The sequence below is a fragment of the Hyperolius riggenbachi genome, chromosome 7 (assembly GCF_040937935.1).
Source record: "Hyperolius riggenbachi isolate aHypRig1 chromosome 7, aHypRig1.pri, whole genome shotgun sequence".
NCBI lineage: Eukaryota > Metazoa > Chordata > Amphibia > Anura > Hyperoliidae > Hyperolius > Hyperolius riggenbachi.
This window is the reverse complement of record NC_090652.1, coordinates 44,135,817-44,161,769: the sequence shown is the minus strand read 5'-3', so window position 1 is coordinate 44,161,769 and position 25,953 is coordinate 44,135,817. Positions and strand designations below refer to the sequence as shown.

Sequence of the window (25,953 nt, the reverse complement as noted above, 5' to 3'; positions counted from 1 at the left end):
GAGTGGAAGTTGGATCACGCAGTCTGTGCATAATCCGGCTGCCGTCATCCTCCTCTCAGCCTATCTGTGCATGAGCAGCATGTCATTGTGCTCAGTGCACCAGAGGATCTTCCGGGGTCACAGGGCAACTTTGCTGAGAGTCGCCGGCCCAATGCAATTTACACCACCCGTACTGGGGGGAGAAAGCTTTACATCACCGGTAAGTGAAGCGGTAAGTGGGGGAGTATTACCAAGTATTTGTGGGTATGCTTAAATGCATACCCACGCCGTCTGCTCAGGGTCCATTTAATTACCGTTGGTCTCCTTCAAATTGGCCCAGCACTGATTTATACAGGGGGAAGTAGAAAAAAGTCCTTCCATTAACGTTTTATGGTTCACCTCTGCGCAAATTCTGGGCAGTAAACCAAAAACGTAACATTGATTTCACAATAACATTTTTTACCTAACAGATGGGTTTTACGTGTTTCCTGGACCTGCTGTTTTATTCCTTTCCAGGCTTTTGAAAGCATCCTCTTTGGTTATATTGTACCAGTCTTCAGGTAACTCAGCAGGTAAAGCATCATATTCTTTGGCAAATGCCTCATTAAACTCTTTAAAAATATATTTCCAATATACAGCAGCTTCAATACTTGGATCAGGCTGAATTTTCCAATCTGGGAAAACCGCATAGTACTCTTTGTAAGGATGTGGTTTCCACTTCGTCTCGGCACCCTTAAAGTCTCTGTTACCTACAACATCCGTTGAACATAATTCATGGCAAAGAACATTGGTTTCCGTGTTCCTGTATTTTCCCAATCCTTGAGGCCGATGAATTGATGAAAAGTGTTTCTTGTGATCAGAACCACCAGCTTCACAGGGGACTTTGCAAAACGGACACCTTTTCCCGCATCCAAACACCTTTTTAAACAACTCTTCTTGGGGTTGCACTGAAAGTCTTGTTAGCAAATCTTTAGTATTCAGACATTCCAGTTCTGCTTCTACTTGGCTTGCAATGTCATCTAAAGAAATCTTGACATATTGAAAGAACTGGGGAACTTCTTCCTTAATTTCAAAGGAGACCAGGTTTATGTGATCCTGTGATATAACTAAATCATCATTTAAGAATTTACGAAAGTCTTTTAAAGCTTGAGACAGCTCTGCCTGATTTAGGAGTGAGTCTTGCTCAAGGACTTCTTTGATTTTCTTAGTAACAGCTGACAGAAGAATTGAAATTAGCTTTTTCATACTCCCAGACTCTTTGTACCGAGATATAATGTATTTTGTAATCCAGTCTTTTAAAAACCTTTCATAGTGAAGACAGTATTTAACATAATCGTCAAATTTTTTCTCTACTAGGAGGTCTCTCAACAGAGCAGTCTGGAAGAATGTCCTGCTGCCATATTTAATGGAGTCTTCACTGGTTAGGATGTCATCAACGATGTGCATGCCAAGGTTTGAAAACACATATTCAGACAATGCTGGCTTCAGGCATATTTTGCAAAATTCCTGAGCCCTAATTTTACAGTCACTTGTTGCTATAAAAACTTGTTTAAACAGGATCAAATAGTTGGGCTTTAATTTTTCCAGACAAAGTTTTGAGTCATTTTCATGGATGAAGTCTTCATGCATCTTCTGAAACATTGGATATGCTTTCCCAAAAACCAAAAGTTTAAGATCCAACTCAAACCACTGTTTGAAGTGAAATGTGTGCACCTCTTTTTCACTAAGGCCCTTGCTTATAATCTCTAGAAGTTTCTGACCATATATTTTATTGTAGTCCACTTTGCTGGAAACAATATTTGCGACAGAACTGAAGCATCTGTCAATAATCGTAATAGCTACATCCTTTGCATCACTCTGGAATTGGTCAGTCAGGATATTTTTGTTGAAAACAAATGAGGTTCCTTCAAAATGTTTGGGTTTTATTTTAAAATCTCTGGTTTGATATTTTTCCAAGCTGTTGAGCTTAATGAGTTTCTCGTTGATGTAACCCGCCTTATTGCTCATGTCCTTGCGTAAATGTTCCAGCATAATTTTACCAATGTCTTGTCTTTTCAAACCATTTACATTCAATCCCTGTAATGTGCTATTCCACAATTTTTCAAACTCTCTTTCCAGTTCATTTTCACATAACTTCTGTTCCTCTTCTCTGTAATTATTGAGAAGCGTTTTGGCTTTTTGGGCTATTTTGTCATGAAAAGTTGCTTTTATCGCTTTTATCTTATATTTACCAATTTGGATATGAAGGACTTCCCTGCATTTCTCATTTAGGTAACTTTCTAACTCATTTTTTAACAGCGAAATACTTCTCATAAAATCTTCTTTGTATTTTTCTATCAGTTTCACATGATTTTTCTTACCGTCAAAATATTCTTCAAGGGATTTTATCATGATCTTTTCTTCCTTTTGCAGCGTTTGATTCATTTCGTCTAGTAGCTCCAGTGGAACCTCAGGTTCTGTTTCCTCTGTGACCTTGTTTTTTATCTCATTTTCAGCCCTGATCATCCAGTTATGGGCCTCCTTCCTGAATTTCCACTCCATATTTGAATAAAATATACACAGCTGATTATAGGCATCAGCTACCAGGCAGCTTCTAAAGCTGAAAATGAATTTTTCGTGCTTCACAGCATTCCACAAACTCTTTATCCACTCAACAAAATCCTTGATGGTACTGGAATCAGAGTGTGTTTTTTGCTTGATGAAATTCAATAAATACATTTTGAATTTAAAAACAAGCTCACTGTATCCAGGGCTGATTGAAGCCATGGGGGGAACACCACGCCACAAGCTGGGAATGTACCAGTTGTGCTTTTCAATGTCATACTCAATGATATCAGAGAACTGTGTGAAATCTGCGTTATCTTCCATCTTTGCTGCTACTCTTGTCATCTCATCTAGCTGTTGCAGCAGGACCTTCTTATCTCTCATGATCTTCTCATCAGCACACATATCGCTTACGTTCTGGTGTACAAACTGGCAGTTGGGCTTCTTCCCAATATGTTTCATTCTGAGAAATGCGTGGACCACAATTTGCAAAATGTCTCTCATTTCTGAGGTATTTTCCATGGACATGTTTATGATGGTGATATCACTCAACCCAACAACTAGTGTGGCCAACTCATTGTCATGTTCAGAGCTATCATCAAGACCAGCCAACTCAGCAGCTTTTAGTCCTTCAGTATCTATCACCACAATAAAGTTGCACCCCAACTCCAATTGAAAGTCCTCTTCTACTTTAAGAAATGTCATGAAGGCTCCTCGCGTGCATCTTCCGCTGGACACTGGGTACTGCAGACCAAACATAGTGTTCAGAAGGGTGGATTTCCCTGTGCTTTGTATGCCCAGTACAGATATTACCCTCATTCTGCACTTCCCTCCTGTCTTTCTGTCCAGCTCAATCAGTACATCAGTTATCCACTGCAAAGGGCTGTTGGAGGCATCACCATCAAACAACTCTAGAGGGAATCCATTAAGCAAAAGGTCAGCTGCTATTCCTGGAAGAGTCTGGAATTGTCCATGGCTAATTTTCATTTCTCTGTTTCTGAACAAAAAACACTCAGCCTCATAAAACTGCCCCAGTTCGCGAATAAAATGTTCAACACCCAAATTACTTTGCAACACATGTTGACTCATGTTTTTGTGCTCTACAGACAGAAGTGGTGATACATTGTTGCTTAGCATTGAATCAAGGTAAAACTTCATCCACTTTAAGAAATAATTTAACTCTACTTGAGACTGTTTAGTGAAGGCCACTAGAAATTTCCTCATGCCATCTGGAACTTCCTGCTGATTCTGTTGTCTGCGAAGGTCCTCAATTTTCCTATTTATCTGGAATTTGTATTCCTCTCCATACATGGTACCTTGCTTCCTCAGCTGACATAGTTCCTTCTCAAGTTTAGACAGTTCATTCCAAATACATCCTTGCAGTTTAAGATTTTCTTTCTTATAATCTTCCATATCTTTTATTTGCTGTGTAATTTCACGTGCAAGAACCTTAGTGTTTTTACACTCCTCACAATTCTCATCTATGCTCATCCCAAGTTCACATGCAGTATAGGAAATGTCTTCAAGCGTTACCTTAATGTTGACTGCCAACAAATGTCTTTTTATAAGTATTTGTAGGTTTTTTGCTGTTTGTCTGTCTTGAGACATGTTTGGATCCTGAACCATGATATGATCCTTGAGATCCGAGAATAATGTTGAAAGATATTCAGAGTGTCTCCGTCCTACGTTATCTTTGCTCACAATGAAAAAATAATTACGAATTCCGACTTTTGCTAAGTTTTCTAGGAACATGTTGAATTTTTCATTTCTGTTACTGGATGCCTGGAGGGTGACCATAAAAAAGTATTTTTCATTTGAAACATCAATATCTGTGAAAAACTCATTGTCCTCCTCTATATTTTCAATAAATATAAAGACCATTGCTGAGACTTTTGTGAGAAGATTGAATTGTCTCGTGTTACTTTGTAGGTCCCCTCGCAAATTTGCAACAGTGATTGGATCATCAAACACATCAGAATCACTACCAGTAGGAAAATACCACACTAGTTCCACAAGCCCATTAGAGATTCTCCTTGGAACATTTCCACCATTTAAGTTTTTGTGTATAAAAAAATCATGAAGTTGTTCTTCTGGACTCAAAATTTGATTAAGAATGTGAGATTTCGAGGAACTATAATCCTGTAGCCTTACAAAGGAATATATTGGTAAAGGAATGTGTGCGATACCTTTTTCTATACACCTCCGACTGTCTTCTGTTTTTTTTGGTCTCCACGTCTTTACAATATCTCTCATTGCCCATAACATGAAGGTACATTCATCTGAACCATCACCAGCAGGAAGAATCAGAGGAACGGCAAACTGGCACATGGACATCTTTCTTATGATCTCCTGCTGAAGAAGTTTGTCAGAACAATGTAGGAGAGCACAAACTATGTCAAGAGGGTTGACAGAATTTGATACAACTTCGGTATTCTCAAATAAATCATCAACACTAAATTCATGGCTGTCCTCAGATGTTTCTGTTTCCTCTAGGTGCAAATTCCTTGCCGATCCAATCAGGCCAAGAAGTTTTTGAAGGAAGTACCATGGAATATTTTCAAATGGCTGAAGCTTTGTTGCCTTATAGATCTTCGATCCAATGTTCAGAAGTTCTCTAAGTGTAAGTTTTGATGTTGTAAAACGTTCTAACCCCAACTTTTGCAATAACACTTTCAGTGTTGTTTCTTCACCTGTAAAAAAAAAGAAAAAAAGAAGAAGAGATGGCATTCAGTGATGAACAAAAATTCAAATATTCTTTTTTGCCTTATTTTCGCCAAAATAAGTAGAATTTTTGCTATGTCAAGTGAAAAATTGCCCAAATATTTTTTTTTGCCTAATAGCTGCTGACTTTTGTGGTTAATAGCACAGCCCCCTTACCAGCTAGAATCACCAAATGGGCAGGATATTTTACGGAGAACAGTGGGTGCAAGAGGAAAAAACAGTTTTTAAACATACCTTATAGTTTTGGAGAAAATCCATTTTAAAATTACAATAGGAAAAAAGTACACATTTAAATACGATAATGTAGCAATGTAACGGTAGTGTAAACTTACATATATCAAAAGAAAGAGCAGTGAATTTCATGTTGGGGTTTCCAGAGAGTCCACACTAGTGATGTTCTGAACTTGAAAGTTTTGAAATTTGCCACTAACGTTTGTGAACTAGCAAAGTGTGGGAACTGCCATAGACTTCAACGGGCAAGCAAATTCCAAAACCTGGAGGGACTGATGAGTCTGATGACGAAACGCGTAGGAAGGAGCTTAAGGAAGGAAGTGGCCAGCTGGATCTCAAAGGAGACGTCCTCCGTGTTTTTATTTACAAAGCACTTTTTATTGGATGTTTGTGAGTAGGCACTCATGTTTTTTATAATAAATGTGGAAGTTTTTACACTATTGGAGGCTTTTCAGTCCATAGAGTCTGCATAATTGGAGCATTGATGTGGTTGCCAGTTAGGAGGCTATATAACCCATAGGCGCATACAGCTGTCTGTGAGAGTGGGAAGCAGTGAAAAAGGTTGAGCACTGGTGCTTTTAACCTTTGAAATTACTTTTAACACATGTGTATGGAATGTCTGCACTATGATAGTCTCCCCATCTTTTTTTTTTTTTTTGAGGATTGATGTCATGCACAGTGGATTGTGTGTAGAGAAAAACATTAGAAATCATTCACTAAGCATTTGATTCTGTCTGTTGGCCTGGGTAACCCAGGAAGAAGGTGAGCATGCCACCTTAGTTCATTGAAACACCTGGTGACGGGGGTGACCCTATGAGTGTGCTCTCCCCCACAGAGGAACCTATCCCAGGATGGTAGCTCCCCATGTAACATCTGTTACAGACTATGCTATGATTTTATGTCTTTTTGTTCCTTTTCCGGTGTGTTTCACGTGACTCCTTTTGTGCCCGGCAGTGAAGTGGCTCCAGCTTCAAGGGTGTTCTCTTAGACTGACCAGAGTAGTGTAAACTTACATATATCAAAAGAAAGAGCAATGAATTTCATGTTGGGGTTTCCAGGGGTCCGCACTAGTAATGTTGCAAACTTGACATTTTTGGAATTTGCCACAAACGTTGACGAACTGGCAAACCATGGGAACTGCCATAGAATTCAACGGGCAAACAAATTCCAAAACCTGGAGGGACTGTTTCTGGCCACAAAAGGAATGAGAAAGTGGTTTCAAGGGGACTAACACCTGGGCCTTGGCATGCCAGAGGGGGATCCCAAAAATAGTCCCCCAAAAATAATGCAGTTGACCCAGAGTCAAGTTTTAATCTCTAATGGGCAGAAATCACAGTACATTCCTAAGTTTGTGGAATAAAGTGCTTTAAAATGTCCAGCGTGTGTACACAAATCGATCAGGTAGGGTAAGGGTTAGGCCCGGTTCACACTGACAGACGAAACACCACATTTACCGCACCTCAAAAAAACGAGAGGGGCTTTAGTGATAACTGCGTATGGACCCCCTGGAAACTCCATGGAAGTGGAAGCCTTGGCCAGGGATCGCTATAAAGCCGCAATATGGCTGTATTGAGATCCCTGGCAATGCTGTACGTTTTAACCACTTGGAAATCTCTGTCATGCTTATCTACGCCCCTTTAAAATTCACAGGGGCATAGATAAGTGACTCCTGTTTATGTCCCTGCTGTGCGCGATCACGTGATACGTGATTGTCTGATGTGAGCATGTGTTCACAAAGCCAATCAAAGTGCTTGCAAGTTTGAATGAGCACTGACAAAGCCAATGGCAGTGCTCTTTCATTCAGAATGGTTATAAACATTGTACCAGCCACTATGCTGTTACAGTTACTGAGATCACTTGTGTGAGGATCTCAGATAACTGCAACAGCATTAGTGAGTGATCAGCATCAGTGAGTTTTTTTTTTTTTTTTAATAAATTATACCCCACATTAAGTCCATTAACCCTTGCCTCCCTGATATGTGAAAATTGCTGTGGTTTTTAGGAGAAAACCCTGTGGTTAGGAAGTGGTTAAAGCACTTTATTCCACAAATTTAGGAATGTAATGTGATTTCTGCCCATTAGAGACTAAAACATGACTTTGAGTCAATGATGTAATTTTTTGTGGGTTTTTTGCCATGGATCCCCCTCCGGTCTGCAATGGTACAGGTGTTAGTCCCCTTTAAACAACTTTTACATCACTTTTGTGGCCAGAAAAAGTCCCTCTAGGTTTTAGAATTCCCCTGCCCATTAAAGGGAAGGTTTGCGCAGACTATAAAAAACAAACTGCAGTTACCTGGGGCTTCTTCCAGCTCCTGGCAGTTGATTGGTGCCCTCGCCGCAGCTCCTCTCCCTCTCGGTGTCCAGCGATGAAGAAGCCGACCTCGCTAGGTCGGTTTCCGGGTCAGTTTCATGTGCGCTCCACGGCGCGGGTCACGTGGTGTACGTGACGTCATCGGGTCTCTACTGCGCAAGCAAAGAACTACTGCGCCTGCGCAGTAGAGACCAGATGACATCACTTACACCACGTGACCCGCGCCGTGGAGCGCACATGAAGCCGACCCGGAAGCCGACCTGGCGAGGTCGCTTCATCACCGCTGGACGTCGGGAGGAAGAGGAGCTGCGGCGAGGGCACCGATCGACTGTCAGGAGCTGGAAGAAGCCCCAGGTAAGTGCAGTTTGTTTTTTATAGTCTGTGAGAATCTTCCCTTTAAAGTCTATGGCGGTTCGCACAATTGACGAACTTTTGTGGCAAATTTGCGTTTTTTAACCGATAATTTCAAGTTCGCGACATCACTAGTATGGACCCCCCTGGAAACCCCATCATGAAATTCATTGCTCTTTCTTTTGATATATATATAAATTTACACTACTGTTATGCTGATACATAATCTGGCATTTACGGCACGTACAGCAAATGTATACTTTTTTTCTCGCATAAGTTTAAAATCGATTTTCTCCAAAACTATAAGGTCTTTTTGTAAATTATTTTTTTATCAGATACCCACTGTTCCCTTTAACATACCCTGCAAATTTGGTGTTAAGGGGGCTTTGCTATTAACCGCGAAAGTCAGAAGCCATTAGGCAAAAATGTGAGAATTTTAGCACATTTACATGAAAATCTCGAAAGCAAAAATGCAAAAATTTAAGCGTATTTTCCTGAAAAATCTTGAAAACGAAAATGGCGTTTTCAATGTGAAAATGCATTTGGCGAAAATTTGCAAGCAACACTGATGGCATTCTATTAATCAGTTTTTTTTCTAGATTCATACTCTTAAAGAAAACCTGTAACTAAAAAAACATCTACTGGGGGGGTACTCACCTCGGTAGGGGGAAGCCTGCAGATCCGATCAAGGCTTCCCCCATCCTCCTGTGTCCTACGGCGGTCTCGCTGTGCCCCTCCGAATAGCGGGGATGTAAATATTTACCTTCCTGTCTCCAGCGCAAGCGAAGTATCGGCTCTCCTAGGTAGGTGGAAATAGCCAATCGCTGTCGGTCCACTCTACTGTGCAGGCGCAAGTCTCCTGCGTCTGCGTAGTAGAGCGGGCCCGATGGAGATCGGCTATTTCCACCTATCTGCATTGCTGAGAGCCGCAGCAGCACCCGGGATGGAGCCAGGGAAGGTAAATAAATCAGCGCTTATCAGCGCTTGTCAGGCTTGTCGGGGGAGGATTGCCGGACACTTCAGGGGAGCCAGCGCTCGATTGCCTGCAGCTACAGGGGAGGGGGAAGCCTCATTGAGACACTGAGGCTTCCCTTTGCCGAGGTAAGTACCCCCCAGGGGATGTTTTTTTGTTACAGAGTCTCTTTAAGGTTACGTTCATAGTGGTGTGTTGTGGTGGAGCATAGAGCCCTCTTTGTAATGCAGCATAGAACAGTGCAATGCACCACCTATGCAATGCTCACAGCGAGGCGGGTGCGTGTGGCATGGTAACACACTACATGCATGTATTGTGTTATTGCAAAACACACATGCAAACAGTGTCAGTGATAGCATACTTTTCATTACTGTATACTTCACTGTATGCTGATTGTATGAGATGCAACACGCGGGTAACGTTTGGTGCCATTTCCCGTTGTTGCTGTTACAGGGAACACAATAAAATGGACACTGTGAACATAGCCTAGTTGGTGAGCATGCTTATGCACTTTTAATTATTATTATCAATATAATATGTACCCACATTTTGTCGGATAAACTGGGTAGAGCAGTGTACACCGAAAACCTTATATTACTCCAATTGTTTGTTCTTTTTTGGCCATGCACTGTAACCTACCTGCATTTTTAGCCATCTTGGGAGGAAATCTCAGAGATCACTTCAGTCCCACGTCACATTCTACAAGATAAAATAACACAATTCAGAATATGTTCTCTATTTATAAGCTTATATGATGTTTATGGTATATATTAATCATACCATAATCAAACCATTGTTAAAGTGGCACTGTCACTGGCCTGAGGAAGTGGGCGAGTACCCATGAAACGTGTTGCCTGGGCAGAAAAAAAGGTCTTTATTGTTGTTTATCCTTGTTAGCATCATTGGAGAGGTAAGCCACCAACTATTTTTTTTTTATTTCATTATGTTCTTAACAAAGTTTTATTTATCCTGTGCACCTCTTCCCCCTTTTTTGTGCATGAGTTTTACCTCCCGCTGGTCTTTATAGGGGGTGGTTCTGCAGGGGCGTGGCCACTATCAGATTAAATCCACATATTTTCAAGAGTAGGACCTACTCCCATCCACATAATACTGCATTACTTGAGTGGTGACGGGCTGATTTTTTTTCCACCTGCTTCAAGTGGTTGGTTGCTCCCAGGGCAGCCATCAGGGGGGGACAACTGACACTGCAGTGAGGGGCCCAGGGCTTCTGAGGGCCCTGGTCCCCCCCAAAGCGCTGGAAGGGCCACATGTGCTGGCTGCGGGCCTGTGGCTCACTAACCAGCACACAGCGTTTCAGCACTGAGAGAAGAGTGACATCAGTGCTTGAACGTGGGTAGCAGATGAGTAAGCCCGCTATAGCAGACTTTCTATACTGGGGTACCGCCTATACCTAGCTACTAGTGTTGGGCGAACATCTAGATGTTCGGATTCGGGCCAAACAGGCCGAACATGGCCGCGATGTTCGGGTGTTCGACCCGAACTCCGAACATAATGGAAGTCAATGGGGACCCGAACTTTTGTGCTTTGTAAAGCCTCCTTACATGCTACATACCCCAAATTTACAGGGTATGTGCACCTTGGGAGTGGGTACAAGAGGGAATTTTTTTTTAGCAAAAAGAGCTTATAGTTTTTGAGAAAATCGATTTTAAAGTTTCAAAGGGAAAACTGTCTTTTAAATGCGGGAAATGTCTCTTTTCTTTGCACAGGTAACATGCTTTTTGTCGGCATGCAGTCATAAATGTAATACATTTAAGAGGTTCCAGGAAAAGGGACCGGTAACGCTAACCCAGCAGCAGCACACGTGATGGAACAGGAGGAGGGTGGCGCAGGAGGAGAAGGCCACGCTTTGAGACACAACAACCCAGGCCTTGCATGAGGACAAGAAGCGGGCGGATAGCAATTTGCATTTTGTCGCCATGCAGTCATAAATGTAATACAGATGAGAGGTTCAATAAACAGGGACCGGAAACGCTAACCCATCACAGATGTTCATTGTTCATGTTACTTGGTTGGGGTCCGGGAGTGTTGCGTAGTCATTTCCAATCCAGGATTGATTCATTTTAATTTGAGTCAGACGGTCTGCATTTTCTGTGGAGAGGCGGATACGCCGCCGATCTGTGACGATACCTCCGGCAGCACTGAAACAGCGTTCCGACATAACGCTGGCTGCCGGGCAAGCCAGCACCTCTATTGCGTACATTGCCAGTTTGTGCCAGGTGTCTAGCTTCGATACCCAATAGTTGAAGGGTGCAGATGGATTGTTCAACACAGCTACGCCATCTGACATGTAGTCCTTGACCATCTTCTCCAGGCGATCGGTGTTGGAGATGGATCTGCACGCTTGCTGTTCTGTGTGCTGCTGCATGGGTGTCAGAAAATTTTCCCACTCCAAGGACACTGCCGATACCATTCCCTTTTGGGCACTAGCTGCGGCTTGTGTTGTTTGCTGCCCTCCTGGTCGTCCTGGGTTTGCGGAAGTCAGTCTGTCGGCGTACAACTGGCTAGAGGAAGGGGAGGATGTCAATCTCCTCTCTAAAGTCTCCACAAGGGCCTGCTGGTATTCTTCCATTTTGACCTGTCTGGCTCTTTCTTCAAGCAGTTTTGGAACATTGTGTTTGTACCGTGGATCCAGAAGGGTATAAACCCAGTAATTGGTGTTGTCCAGAATGCGCACAATGCGTGGGTCGCGTTCAATGCAGTCCTAGGCCGAAGAGGTCATAGCCTAGGGTCACAAAACCTGTTTATTGGGCAATTTCAATGGTGGCGAGTCTGACGTACATAAATCGCAGCAATGGCCGTTAGCAACAACTGAATCTCACGAAATGTCTCATGCAGGTAGAAGACATATTGTTAGACTTGGGCTCCAAAGATGGGTTCCCTACATCTCTGCAAACCAGAGTTACAGGGGTCCAAAATTGGTAAAATCCCCCATAGGCTTTCAATGGGCCTCCTATTTACAGTTCCAAAATCTCACATCTTTTCAAAGGGCAATTACTCAGCAGTGGCAAATTTTCTAGCATTGTAGGGACCCTTAGGGGGAACATGACTGGTGAGTTTCGGGCCTCTAGGCCAAAGAGGTCATAGCCTAGGGTCACAAAAACCTGTTTATTTGGGCTATTTCAATGGTAGTGATGGTGACGTACATAAATCGCAGCCATGGCCGTTAGCAAAGTCTGAATCTCACGAAATGTCTCATGCAGGTAGAAGACATATTGTTAGACTTGGATTCCAAAGATGGGGTCCCTACATCTCTGCAAACCCGAGTTACAGGGGTCCAAAATTGGTAAAATCCCCCATAGGATTTCATTGCCTCCCTATTTCACTTTCCAAAATCTCACATCTTTTCAAAGGGCAATGGCTCAGCAGTACCAAATTTTCTAGCATTGTAGGGACCCTTAGGGGGAACATGACTGGTGAGTTTCGGGCCCCTAGGCCAAAGAGGTCATAGCCTAGGGTCACAAAAACCTGTTTATTTGGGCTATTTCAATGGTAGTGATGGTGGCGTACATAAATCGCAGCCATGGCCGTTAGCAACGTCTGAATCTCACGAAATGTCTCATGCAGGTAGAAGACATATTGTTAGACTCGGATTCCAAAGATGGGGTCCCTACATCTCTGCAAACCAGAGTTACAGGGGTCCAAAATTGGTAAAATCCCCCATAGGATTTCATTGCCTCCCTATTTCACTTTCCAAAATCTCACATCTTTTCAAAGGGCAATGGCTCAGCAGTACCAAATTTTCTAGCATTGTAGGGACCCTTAGGGGGAACATGACTGGTGAGTTTCGGGCCCCTAGGCCGAAGAGGTCATAGCCTAGGGTCACAAAAACCTGTTTATTTGGGCTATTTCAATGGTAGTGATGGTGACGTACATAAATCGCAGCAATGGCCGTTAGCAAAGTCTGAATCTCACGAAATGTCTCATGCAGGTAGAAGACATATTGTTAGACTTGGATTCCAAAGATGGGGTCCCTACATCTCTGCAAACCAGAGTAACAGGGGTCCAAAATTGGTAAAATCCCCTATAGGATTTCATTGCCTCCATATTTCACTTTCCAAAATCTCACATCTTTTCAAAGGGCAATGGCTCAGCAGTACCAAATTTTCTAGCATTGTAGGGACCCTTAGGGGTAACATGACTGGTGAGTTTCGGGCCCCTAGGCCGAAGAGGTCATAGCCTAGGGTCACAAACACCTGTTTATTTGGGCTATTTCAATGGTAGTGATGGTGACGTACATAAATCGCAGCAATGGCCGTTAGCAAAGTCTGAATCTCACGAAATGTCTCATGCAGGTAGAAGACATATTGTTAGACTTGGATTCCAAAGATGAGGTCCCTACATCTCTGCAAACCAGAGTTACAGGGGTCCAAAATTGGTAAAATCCCCCATAGGATTTCATTGCCTCCCTATTTCACTTTCCAAAATCTCACATCTTTTCAAAGGGCAATGGCTCAGCAGTACCAAATTTTCTAGCATTATAGGGACCCTTAGGGGGAACATGACTGGTGAGTTTTGGGCCCCTAGGCCGAAGAGGTCATAGTCTATGGTCACAAAAACCTGTTTATTTGGGCTATTTCAATGGTAGTGATGGTGACGTACATAAATCGCAGCAATGGCCGTTAGCAAAGTCTGAATCTCACGAAATGTCTCATGCAGGTAGAAGACATATTGTTAGACTTGGATTCCAAAGATGGGGTCCCTACATCTCTGCAAACCAGAGTTACAGGGGTCCAAAATTGGTAAAATCCCCCATAGGATTTCATTGCCTCCCTATTTCACTTTCCAAAATCTCACATCTTTTCAAAGGGCAATGGCTCAGCAGTACCAAATTTTCTAGCATTGTAGGGACCCTTAGGGGGAACATGACTGGTGAGTTTCGGGCCCCTAGGCCGAAGAGGTCATAGCCTAGGGTCACAAAAACCTGTATATTTGGGCTATTTCAATGGTAGTGATGGTGGCGTACATAAATCTCAGCAATGGCCGTTAGCAAAGTCTGAATCTCACGAAATGTCTCATGCAGGTAGAAGACATATTGTTAGACTTGGATTCCAAAGATGGGGTCCCTACATCTCTGCAAACCAGAGTTACAGGGGTCCAAAATTGGTAAAATCCCCCATAGGATTTCATTGCCTCCCTATTTCACTTTCCAAAATCTCACATCTTTTCAAAGGCCAATGGCTCAGCAGTACCAAATTTTCTAGCATTGTAGGGACCCTTAGGGGGATCATGACTAATAAGTTTTGCCACTGCTGAGCCATTGCCCTTTGAAATGGTGTGAGATTTTGGAACGGTAAATAGGAGGCCCAATGAAAGCCTATGGGGGATTTTACCAATTTTGGACCCCTGTAACTCTGGTTTGCAGAGATGTAGGGACCCCATCTTTGGAATCCAAGTCTAACAATATGTCTTCTACCTGCATGAGACATTTCGTGAGATTCAGACGTTGCTAACGGCCATGGCTGAGATTTATGTACGCCACCATCACTACCATTGAAATAGCCCAAATAAACAGGTTTTTGTGGCCCTAGGCTATGACCTCTTCGGCCTAGGGGCCCGAAACTCGCCAGTCATGTTCCCCCTAAGGGTCCCTACAATGCTAGAAAATTTGGTACTGCTGAGCCATTGCCCTTTGAAAAGATGTGAGATTTTGGAAAGTGAAATAGGGAGGCAATGAAATCCTATGGGGGATTTTACCAATTTTGGACCCCTGTAACTCTGGTTTGCAGAGATGTAGGGACCCCATCTTTGGAATCCAAGTCTAACAATATGTCTTCTACCTGCATGAGACATTTCGTGAGATTCAGACTTTGCTAACGGCCATTGCTGCGATTTATGTACGTCACCATCACTACCATTGAAATAGCCCAAATAAACAGGTTTTTGTGACCCTAGGCTATGACCTCTTTGGCCTAGGGGCCCGAAACTCACCAGTCATGTTCCCCCTAAGGGTCCCTACAATGCTAGAAAATTTGGTACTGCTGAGCCATTGCCCTTTGAAAAGATGTGAGATTTTGGAAAGTGAAATAGGGAGGCAATGAAATCCTATGGGGGATTTTACCAATTTTGGACCCCTGTAACTCGGGTTTGCAGAGATGTAGGGACCCCATCTTTGGAATCCAAGTCTAACAATATGTCTTCTACCTGCATGAGACATTTCGTGAGATTCAGACTTTGCTAACGGCCATGGCTGAGATTTATGTACGCCACCATCACTACCATTGAAATAGCCCAAATAAACAGGTTTTTGTGACCCTAGGCTATGACCTCTTCGGCCTAGGGGCCCGAAAACTCACCAGTCATGTTCCCCCTAAGGGTCCCTATAATGCTAGAAAATTTGGTACTGCTGAGCCATTGCCCTTTGAAAAGATGTGAGATTTTGGAAAGTGAAATAGGGAGGCAATGAAATCCTATGGGGGATTTTACCAATTTTGGACCCCTGTAACTCTGGTTTGCAGAGATGTAGGGACCCCATCTTTGGAATCCAAGTCTAACAATATGTCTTCTACCTGCATGAGACATTTCGTGAGATTCAGACTTTGCTAACGGCCATTGCTGCGATTTATGTACGTCACCATCACTACCATTGAAATAGCCCAAATAAACAGGTTTTTGTGACCCTAGGCTATGACCTCTTCGGCCTAGGGGCCCGAAACTCACCAGTCATGTTCCCCCTAAGGGTCCCTACAATGCTAGAAAATTTGGTACTGCTGAGCCATTGCCCTTTGACAAGATGTGAGATTTTGGAAAGTGAAATAGGGAGGCAATGAAATCCTATGGGGGATTTTACCAATTTTGGACCCCTGTAACTCTGGTTTGCAGAGATGTAGGGACCCCATCTTTGGAATCCAAGTCTAACAATATGTCTTCTACCTGCATGAGACATTTCGTGAGATTCAGACTTTGCTAACGGCCATTGCTGCGATTTATGTACGCCACCATCACTACCATTGAAATAGCCCAAATAAACAGGTTTTTGTGACCCTAGGCTATGACCTCTTCGGCCTAGGGGCCCGAAACTCACCAGTCATGTTCCCCCTAAGGGTCCCTACAATGCTAGAAAATTTGGTACTGCTGAGCCATTGCCCTTTGAAAAGATGTGAGATTTTGGAAAGTGAAATAGGGAGGCAATGAAATCCTATGGGGGATTTTACCAATTTTGGACCCCTGTAACTCTGGTTTGCAGAGATGTAGGGACCCCATGTTTGGAATCCAAGTCTAACAATATGTCTTCTACCTGCATGAGACATTTCGTGAGATTCAGACTTTGCTAACGGCCATTGCTGCGATTTATGTACGTCACCCTCACTACCATTGAAATAGCCCAAATAAACAGGTTTTTGTGACCCTAGGCTATGACCTCTTTGGCCTAGGGGCCCGAAACTCACCAGTCATGTTCCCCCTAAGGGTCCCTACAATGCTAGAAAATTTGCCACTGCTGAGTAATTGCCCTTTGAAAAGATGTGAGATTTTGGAACTGTAAATAGGAGGCCCAATGAAAGCCTATGGGGGATTTTACCAAATTTGGAGTCCTGTAACTCTGGTTTGCAGAGATGTAGGGAACCCATCTTTGGAGCCCAAGTCTAACAATATGTCTTCTACCTGCATGAGACATTTCGTGAGATTCAGACGTTGCTAACGGCCATTGCTGCGATTTATGTACGTCAGACTCGCCACCATTGAAATTGCCCAATAAACAGGTTATGTGACCCTAGGCTATGACCTCTTCGGCCTAGGACTGCATTGAACGCGACCCACGCATTGTGCGCATTCTGGACAACACCAATTACTGGGTTTATACCCTTCTGGATCCACGATACAAACACAATGTTCCAAAACTGCTTGAAGAAAGAGCCAGACAGGTCAAAATGGAAGAATACCAGCAGGCCCTTGTGGAGACTTTAAAGAGGAGATTGACATCCTCCCCTTCCTCTAGCCAGTTGTACGCCGACAGACTGACTTCCGCAAACCCAGGATGACCAGGAGGGCAGCAAACAACACAAGCCGCAGCTAGTGCCCAAAAGGGAATGGTATCGGCAGTGTCCTTGGAGTGGCAAAAAATTTCTGACACCCATGCAGCAGCACACAGAACAGCAAGCGTGCAGATCCACCTCCAACACCGATCGCCTGGAGAAGATGGTCAAGGACTACATGTCAGATGGCGTAGCTGTGTTGAACAATCCATCTGCACCCTTCAACTATTGGGTATCGAAGCTAGACACCTGGCACAAACTGGCAATGTAAGCAAAAGAGGTGCTGGCTTGCCCGGCAGCCAGCGTTATGTCGGAACGCTGTTTCAGTGCTGCCGGAGGCATCGTCACAGATCGGCGGCGTATCCGCCTCTCCACAGAAAATGCAGACCGTCTGACTCAAATTAAAATGAATCAATCTTGGATTGGAAACGACTACGCAACACTCCCGGACCCCAACCAAGTAACATGAACAATGAACATCTGTGATGGGTTAGCGTTTCCGGTCCCTGTTTATTGAACCTCTCATCTGTATTACATTTATGACTGCATGGCGACAAAATGCAAATTGCTATCCGCACGCTTCTTGTCCTCATGCAAGGCCTGGGTTGTTGTGTCTCAAAGCGTGGCCTTCTCCTCCTGCGCCACCCTCCTCCTGTTCCATCACGTGTGCTGCTGCTGGGTTAGCGTTACCGGTCCCTTTTCCTGGAACCTCTTATATGTATTACATTTATGACTGCATGCCGACAAAAAGCATGTTACCTGTGCAAAGAAAACAGACATTTCCCGCATTTAAAAGACAGTTTTCCCTTTGAAACTTTAAAATCGATTTTCTCAAAAACTATAAGCTCTTTTTGCTAAAAAAATTTTTCCTCTTGTACCCACTCCCAAGGTGCACATACCCTGTAAATTTGGGGTATGTAGCATATAAGGAGGCTTTACAAAGCACGAAAGTTCGGGTCCCCATTGACTTCCATTATGTTCGGAGTTCGGCCATGTTCGGCCCGAACCCGAACATCTAGATGTTCGCCCAACACTACACGTGACCCGTTCGGCCAATCACAGCGCTAGCCGAACGTTCGGGTAACGTTCGGCCATGCGCTCTTAGTTCGGCCATATGGCCGAACAGTTTGGCCGAACACCATCAGGTGTTCGGCCGAACCCGAACATCACCCGAAGAGGGTGATGTTCTGCAGAACCCGAACAGTGGCGAACACTGTTCGCCCAACACTACTAGCTACCTATACTGGGCCACCACCTATTACTGACTACTTATGCTGGGGGAATGTATACCTGGCTACCTATACTGGGGGCACCTATGCCTGGATACCTATACTGGGGGCACCTATACCTGGCTAGGGCAGGTGGACAAGCTGAGTCAGAAGGGGACAAGAGGTAACAGGGGGATAAAATAGGCACAGGGGGAACAGAGATGGACAAAAGAGGCACAGGAAGAAAAGAGGGGGAGAAAAGAGAATGGATAAAGGATTAGACCTACAAGTCCCTATCTCATTTGTTAACCGGGGACTACCTGTGTTTTGCTAGTATTTAGCTCCACCCACAACATGCCATCTTCATGCCCACTTTTTGCTGCATCACGCACTTAGCACACGGACACAAGGGTGGAGTGGCTAGTGTGCGGGCACAGCAACCAGTGGGTGGGCCCAGGGATGGGGGCCCAGGTCTGATGATATGTGAGGGGCCCCAAAATTTCTGATGGCGGCCCTGGTTGCCCCTCACTGCAACCCACCTTTGTGAGTATGTTTCCTGTCGTTTCTTCATTTATTCCAGTTAATAGTGCCATATTGTGCTATTGGACTCCTGTTGTCTCTGTGCTTTTTTCCTAAGATGATCTCTTACGTCACCTCCCCCTTGGCTTTACATTGTAGGCTCTGTATTTTATACTGAATGCAGTCTCTCTTTTTTTTTACTTTTAAGGTCACATTCACAGTGGGACGTTATGGTCGCACTGCAATGCTAACCCTATGGGTCGTTCACAGTGCGACGTTAAAGTCGCATAAAAAAAAAATGCTGAGTTGTGGTAACTCACTGCTTACAATGGCTATCATTCATAAAGCATTTCCGCATGCGGAAATGCTTAAAACAGCTGACTTTACCGACCACTCGGCAAAGTCAGCATTCATAAAGCCTCTTTCCGCATGGAAAAATGACACTACCGAGCAGAGTGATAAATCACCGCCTTGTGCGGTGATTATCGGTACTAATGTAGCAAAATGTTCATTCATGAAGATCACCGCAAGCGGTGTGAGGTCGGGAAGTACCGCTCCCTCTGATGTGGCGATACCAATGTAAGTGAATGGAGACACACAGACCTCCCAGGCAGCTGCAGCAGAGCAGAACACGGAGAAATGTATCAACTCGGCAGCTTCCGTGTCTCCGCAAGCCTACCGCCTGCCTACCGCCAGCTTAGTTCGGGGAATCTCCGCACTGCTTCCGCACATGGAAACATCTTTATGAATGCCCACCCAGAAGTCTAAAAATCCGCCAGCGGCGTTTTCCCGCACTGATTCTCTTTACCGACAGCCTGTTCATGAATGATAGCCATTGTGTTACCTCTTAACACAGACACGTTGCGACTTTAATGTCGCATTAAACCGCAACATCCCACTGTGAATACGGGCTTAAGGGAACCCAAGGTGAGAGGGATATGGAAGCTGCAATTTTTATTTCCTTTTAAACAATGCCAGTTGCCTGGCTGTCCCTTTGATCCTGTGTCTCTAATACTTTTAGCCATACACCCTGAACAAGCATGCAGATCAGGTGCTCTGACTCATCTGTCTGGATTAGCCACATGCTTGTTTCAAAGTTGTGACACAGACACTACTGGTGCCAGAAGATTAATAGGAGTGCCAGGCAACTGGCATTGTTTAACAGGAAATAAATATGGCAGCCTCCATATCACTCTCACCTCGGGGTTGCCTTTAAGTACTTTTTTTTTAGTTACTAGCACTAGCTCTTGAAATCTCATGGGCATCAACTCTGGAAGCTATGTGAGGTAAATCTTTTTTTTTGTAGGTAAAATACCTCATGCAGTATTTCCCTCTTTTTTTTAGCAATTCTGAAAGATGTTTCTGCATTTCCGAACATGCAATAAAAAGTTCAGTAAAACATGCGGTAACTGCAGTAAATAAATACTAGTAGTCTTTGTTTTCCATAAGTTAGGATATCTTTGGAAGATTTTTTGAGGGGAGGAGGGGGTGTATTTGATTATGCAGCAACCTATGAAAAGTATATTTATAGGCATCATTATAAAAAAAAAAAATTCCAGTAAATATTTGGAGTTGTATTTCTACTATTCTTTTCTATTAACAATAACAATAACAATAATATTTATATAGCGCTTTTCTCCCTGGGGACTCAAAGCGCTGTGACCCTGCATTATGCAGTCTCAAAAGCTAGGGAAAAGAGGTGAGTTTTTAGCCTTTTTTTAAAGCTGTCCAGAGAAGGAGCCTCTCGTACTGATTGTGGAAGTGAGTTCCATAGAGTAGGGGCTGCATAGGAAAAGGCCCGAGCACCAAATATTAAGTGTATCCTGGGAATAACCAGCTTCATCTTGTTGGCAGAGCGGAGGGTGCGTGGAGGGGCATAAAGTTCCAATAGATCCGCTATGTATTTGGGTCCCATGTGGTGTAGAGCCTTGAATGTCAGCAGGCAGATCTTAAAATTGATTCTCCATTTTACTGGCAACCAGTGAAGAGTTTGCAGTACTGGGGTGATGTGTGAGCTGCGGGGGGCATTGGCTAGGAGTCTGGCTGCAGCATTCTGTACTAGCTGTAAGGGGCGCAGAACCTTATCTGTAGATCCGATTAACAGGGCGTTGCAGTAGTCTAGGCGGGAGGATACAAATGCGTGAACCAGGGCAGGTAGGTCTTCAGCTGGGATAAGGTGTTTGATTTTCGCTATATTTCTTAGATGGAAGAAGGAAGACTTGACAACAGCTGATACCTGCTGTCTGAGTTTTAGATTTCCATCCAGGATCACCCCAAGGTTTCGCACAGAGTCTTTATACTGTACAGTATCTTCCCCAATTGCTAGTTTGAGGTGGTGAGCGTTTTGAACTTTATCCATCATGTGTGGACCACCTACCACCAACACCTCTGTTTTGTCAGAGTTCAGCCTCAGCCAGCTGGTGTTCATCCAATTTTGTAAATCCACTAGACACGCATTTATGGATGCTGATGGGTCTTGGGTTCCAGGCTTGAAGGACAGATACAGTTGTGTGTCATCTGCATAACAATGGTATCCTAAACCATAGTTCTGGATTATTTTGCCCAGTGGGAGCATGTAGACTGCAAAGAGTAATGGTGATAGTACAGAACCCTGTGGAACTCCATAGGCAAGTGGCACTGGATTAGAGTAGTGTGTGCCCAGACATACTTGCTGTGTCCTGCCAGATAGGAAGGTCTGAAACCAGCTAAGAACAGTACCCCTTAGGCCACAGTAATTCTTCAGTCGCTGGATTAGTATTTCATGATCCACAGTATCAAATGCTGCTGACAAGTCAAGAAGAATCAGAATTGAGCAATCACCCTTGTCCCTTGCAGTAAGTAGATCATTCATTACTCGGACTAATGCTGTTTCAGTGCTGTGCCTTTTCCTGAATCCTGACTGAAAAGTATCAAAGATGTTGTTATCTGTAAGCCTGGCTTCTAGCTGGTTGGCGACTGCTTTCTCGATAACTTTTGATAGGAATGGTAAGTTCGCCACAGGTCTGTAGTTGGTTACAGAATCAGGATCTAGTGATGGTTTCTTCAGGAGGGGTTTTATGATTGCTTTCTTTAGTTCTTCTGGGAAAAGTCCACTTTGCAAGGAGCACTGAGTGATTTTGTGAAGTGCTGGCCTGAACAGCGCTGGGCACTGCATTAAAGATCCAGTTGGGCCAGGATCCAGGTCGCAGGTAGTGGGGCGGAGACTTTGAATGAGAATTCCAAAATCTTCTACACTCAGAGTGTCAAAGACTTGCCATGGTGGTACGGTAGTAGGCATATGCAACGTCCAGTGGTCAATTGATGTTGGTGTAATGCTGGCACGGATGGTAGACACCTTGTTTGTGAAGAAGGCAGAGAATTCTTCACACCTTTCCCTGGAGTATGTGGTTGGGGCTTTTAGGCAGGAAGGATTGCAGAGTGATTCCACTGTGTGGAAGAGTTGAGCAGCTCTGTTGTTGGCTGTAGATATTTTGTGCGAGATAAAGTCTGATTTTTTCTTGGTTATTGCTTGTTGGTATTGTCTGAGGTGTTGAACTAGGCTAGATTTGTGCTCCCCAGTCCCTGATTTACGCCACTGTCTTTCTAGTCTGCGCCCTTTCTTTTTTAGATCCATGATGGTTTTGTCAAACCAATTCGCTTTCTGCTTTTTGGTTGCTGATTTGGTGCGCCATGGGGCAATACTGTCAAGTGTTTCATATATCGTGTTGTTGTACTGGGTTACTAGAGAGTTTGGGTCCATTTGACTGTGGAGCAGATTTGTAAAATCCAGGTTGGCAGTTATCCTCTCCGGTGTTAATTTACTCAGGGGACGGGTTTTGATTGTTTCTTTAGGGAGCTGCTTGATAGGGTGATGTTCAATAGTAAACTGTATTATGTGATGGTCTGACCACACCACTGGGGTTACTGTTATGTTACTAATGTCCATTCCGAGGTGGAACAGTAAGTCTAGCGTATGCCCTCCTCTGTGGGTAGCTGATTTTACAACTTGTGTGAAGCCTAGTCCACCCATGAGATTTATTAGTTCATTTGCATCTTGTGATTGAGTGTTATCAGCCCGGATGTTGAAGTCACCAAGGATGATCCATCTCAGATAAGACAGAGCCAGCATGGCCAGAAGTTCTGAGAATTCCTGTAGGAATGGGTCAGAATCTCCGGGGGGACGATAAACCACTAAAATTTTGAAGCCTTTACCAGCTGAGATCTGGGCACCTATACATTCAAAGGACTTTGTTAAGCCAACATTCAGGGCCCTGAGCTGCAGAGTTGTTTTGCCACAAATTGCTACACCCCCTCCTCTGCGGTCTCGTCTTCCCTCACTTAGGACTGAGTAATTGTATGGGATGGTTGCTTCCAATGTGGGGCCCGCATTGGCATCAATCCAGGTTTCAGTGATGCATGAAAAATCGCATGTCTGAATAAGGTCCGCAATAATGGCTGTCTTATTGTTTATAGAGCGGGCATTGCAGAGCAATGCGGTGACTGCATGGGGCTTAGCAATGGCGACTGGGTTCACTGCCGGGGTGTTACTGCATCTCTGACTAGGGACATGGTAACTTCTGCTACTTTCAGCCTCTGATTTCCAGTAAACCTCACTGGAGATCGCTGGAAAGTTCTTTTCTTTGAATGGACCTGGGTCCCTGAAGTTGGAATGAGACTGAGTGTGGCACTTTTTATGGGCCTGGCCGCCTTTCTTACCTCTGTGCGTTTTATTTAAAATCCCTAGAGATTCCAGCAAATTAGCTTGTTTTTTTCCAATGTGAGATGCAGCTCTCAATGGCCTGAGAGATAGTAAGAAGCTGGCTGTATAGATTAACATTGCTCTTTGGGAAGGAATGGGTTAAGTAAGCTCTTCCTTTGATTGTTGTTGTTTATCAGTGGGGGGTAGACAAAAGCAGATGCTGGCCTTCAGAATCTGCTAGAGAGTGTGAAAAGTCCATTGATATGCAGAAGCATGGGGCCTACTAAGGTTTACTTAGAAAGGCAATGGAGTCAATATAATTTCAGACTCTGAATGCATTTAAAGTATTTGTACAGTCTGCAAAAACGGATTGCCAGCTGAAAGATATTACTTCTGTTTGGGGAAGGAGGATGAATTCCCTTACCTTGGGAAGAATACTTGGGAAGGTAGGAGATCTGCTTGCTGTGTTGCATGGACATGCTTTTTATTGTGTTGGTTTGTTTGAAGCTGTGGACCTCATGAGTATCCAGGTGGAGAAATCCTATTCCATTGTGTGTCCTTGTAGGAGTAGAGAAGGCTTTTGTTTGTTTGTGTGGATTATCAGCTTCCCAAACCCATGCAGGACTCCAAAACCAAGGTCAGCTACACATGACTTTCATGGTGAGTACAATCCAGCTTGTAACTTAGCCATCCATAAACTTCCACGTTTCCCAGAAGGTTCCAGTTGTAGCCAGAGATTTCATGGTGCAGAATCTGTAAGTATTTTTGTTCCTTCTGTGCATATATGTGATTAATGCTTCCCAGAGCCGAGACAAGGGGCTTGATTCACAAAGCGGTGCTAACAGTTAGCACCCTGGTGAAAAGCCCTTTATCATGCCTAAACTCAGTTTAGGCATGATAAGTTTAGGAGTGATAAGTTTAGGTGTGATAAGTTTAGGCATGATAAGTTTAGGTGTGATAAGTTTAGGCATGCTAAGTTTAAGCGCCAACTGCGTTAGCACCGCAGTGCACAGCTGATCAAAAGTTTTACGCTAGCAAAGACTGGTGCACTTTGTATAAAGTTTAATGGCGCTGCTTTGCGTGCGGGACTTTGCAAGCGATCTAAACTTATCTAAACTTAGCATGCCTAAACTTATCACACCTAAACTTATCACACCTAAACTTATCACGCCTAAACTGGCTTTTCACCAGCATGGTGCAATGGTTATCATGCCTAAAGTCTTTTAGGCATGCTAACTGGGTTAGCACCGCTTTGTGAATCGAGCCCCAGGTGTGGAGCAGGTAAAAGGAGAGGCTGCCATCTTGAGCGCGCTCATATTACAAACAGCCTGAATAGGAACTCCACAAAAACTGAAATATGCATACAAATTGGCTTTACCTCCAGGTACAGGCAGGTCTTAAACTGATAAACTGATCAGTAAATTATGTGCTAACATGCCCCCTAATTTCTATAAGAATAGATATTTTCGGTAAAATTAATGCAAATCACCTCACAAATTACCTCATAATTTACCTCATGAGGTAAAACATGACTAAAACCTACCATAATTGCTAAGGGCATGATTCACAAAGCGGTGCTAACAGTTAGCACCCTGGTGAAAAGCCCTTTATCACGCCTAAACTCAGTTTAGGCATGATAAGTTTAGGTGTGATAAGTTTAGGTGTGATAAGTTTAGGCATGATAAGTTTAGGTGTGATAAGTTTAGGCATGATGGGCTCGATTCACAAAGCGGTGCTAACCCAGTTAGAGACTTTAGGCGTGATAACCATTGCACCACGCTGGTGAAAAGCCAGTTTAGGTGTGATAAGTTTAGGTGTGATAATTTTAGGTGTGATAAGTTTAGGCATGCTAAGTTTAGATAAGTGTAGATGGCATGCAAAGTCCCGCACGCAAAGCAGCGCCATTAAACTCTATGCAAAGCGCACCAGACTTTGCTAGCGCAAAACTTTTGAGCAGCTGTGCACTGCGGTGCTAACGCAGTTGGTGCTTAAACTTATCATGCCTAAACTTATCACACCTAAACTTATCATGCCTAAACTTATCACGCCTAAACTTATCACACCTAAACTTATCATGCCTAAACTGAGTTTAGGCATGATAAAGGGCTTTTCACCACGGTGCTAACTGTTAGCACCGCTTTGTGAATCAGGCCCGATAAGTTTAAGCACCAACTGGGTTAGCACCGCAGTGCACAGCTGATCAAAAGTTTTGCGCTAGCAAAGTCTGGTGCACTTCGCATAGAGTTTAATGGCGCTGCTTTGCGTGCGGGACTTTGCGTGCGATCTAAACTTATCTAAACTTAGCATGCCTAAACTTATCACACCTTGGGCTCGATTCACAAAGCGGTGCTAACCCAGTTAGAGACTTTAGGCATGATAACCATTGCACCACGCTGGTGAAAAGCCAGTTTAGGGGCTCGATTCACAAAGCGGTGCTAACCCAGTTA

General features: G+C 43.8%; 1 protein-coding gene across 1 annotated transcript in view; it reads right to left on the bottom strand.

The window, feature by feature from the left end:
- Positions 1-456: 456 nt before the first annotated feature.
- LOC137525995 (up-regulator of cell proliferation-like) overlaps positions 457-25,953 on the bottom strand; it is a 44,909-nt gene continuing 19,412 nt past the window's right edge. Inside the window, exons 3-4 of the mRNA XM_068247205.1 lie at positions 9,750-9,809; positions 457-5,213 (exon numbers count right to left, since the gene is read on the bottom strand). Coding sequence (XP_068103306.1) covers positions 457-5,213; positions 9,750-9,765 — 4,773 coding nt within the window. The 5' untranslated portion in view covers positions 9,766-9,809. The remainder of the gene's footprint in view (positions 5,214-9,749; positions 9,810-25,953) is intronic.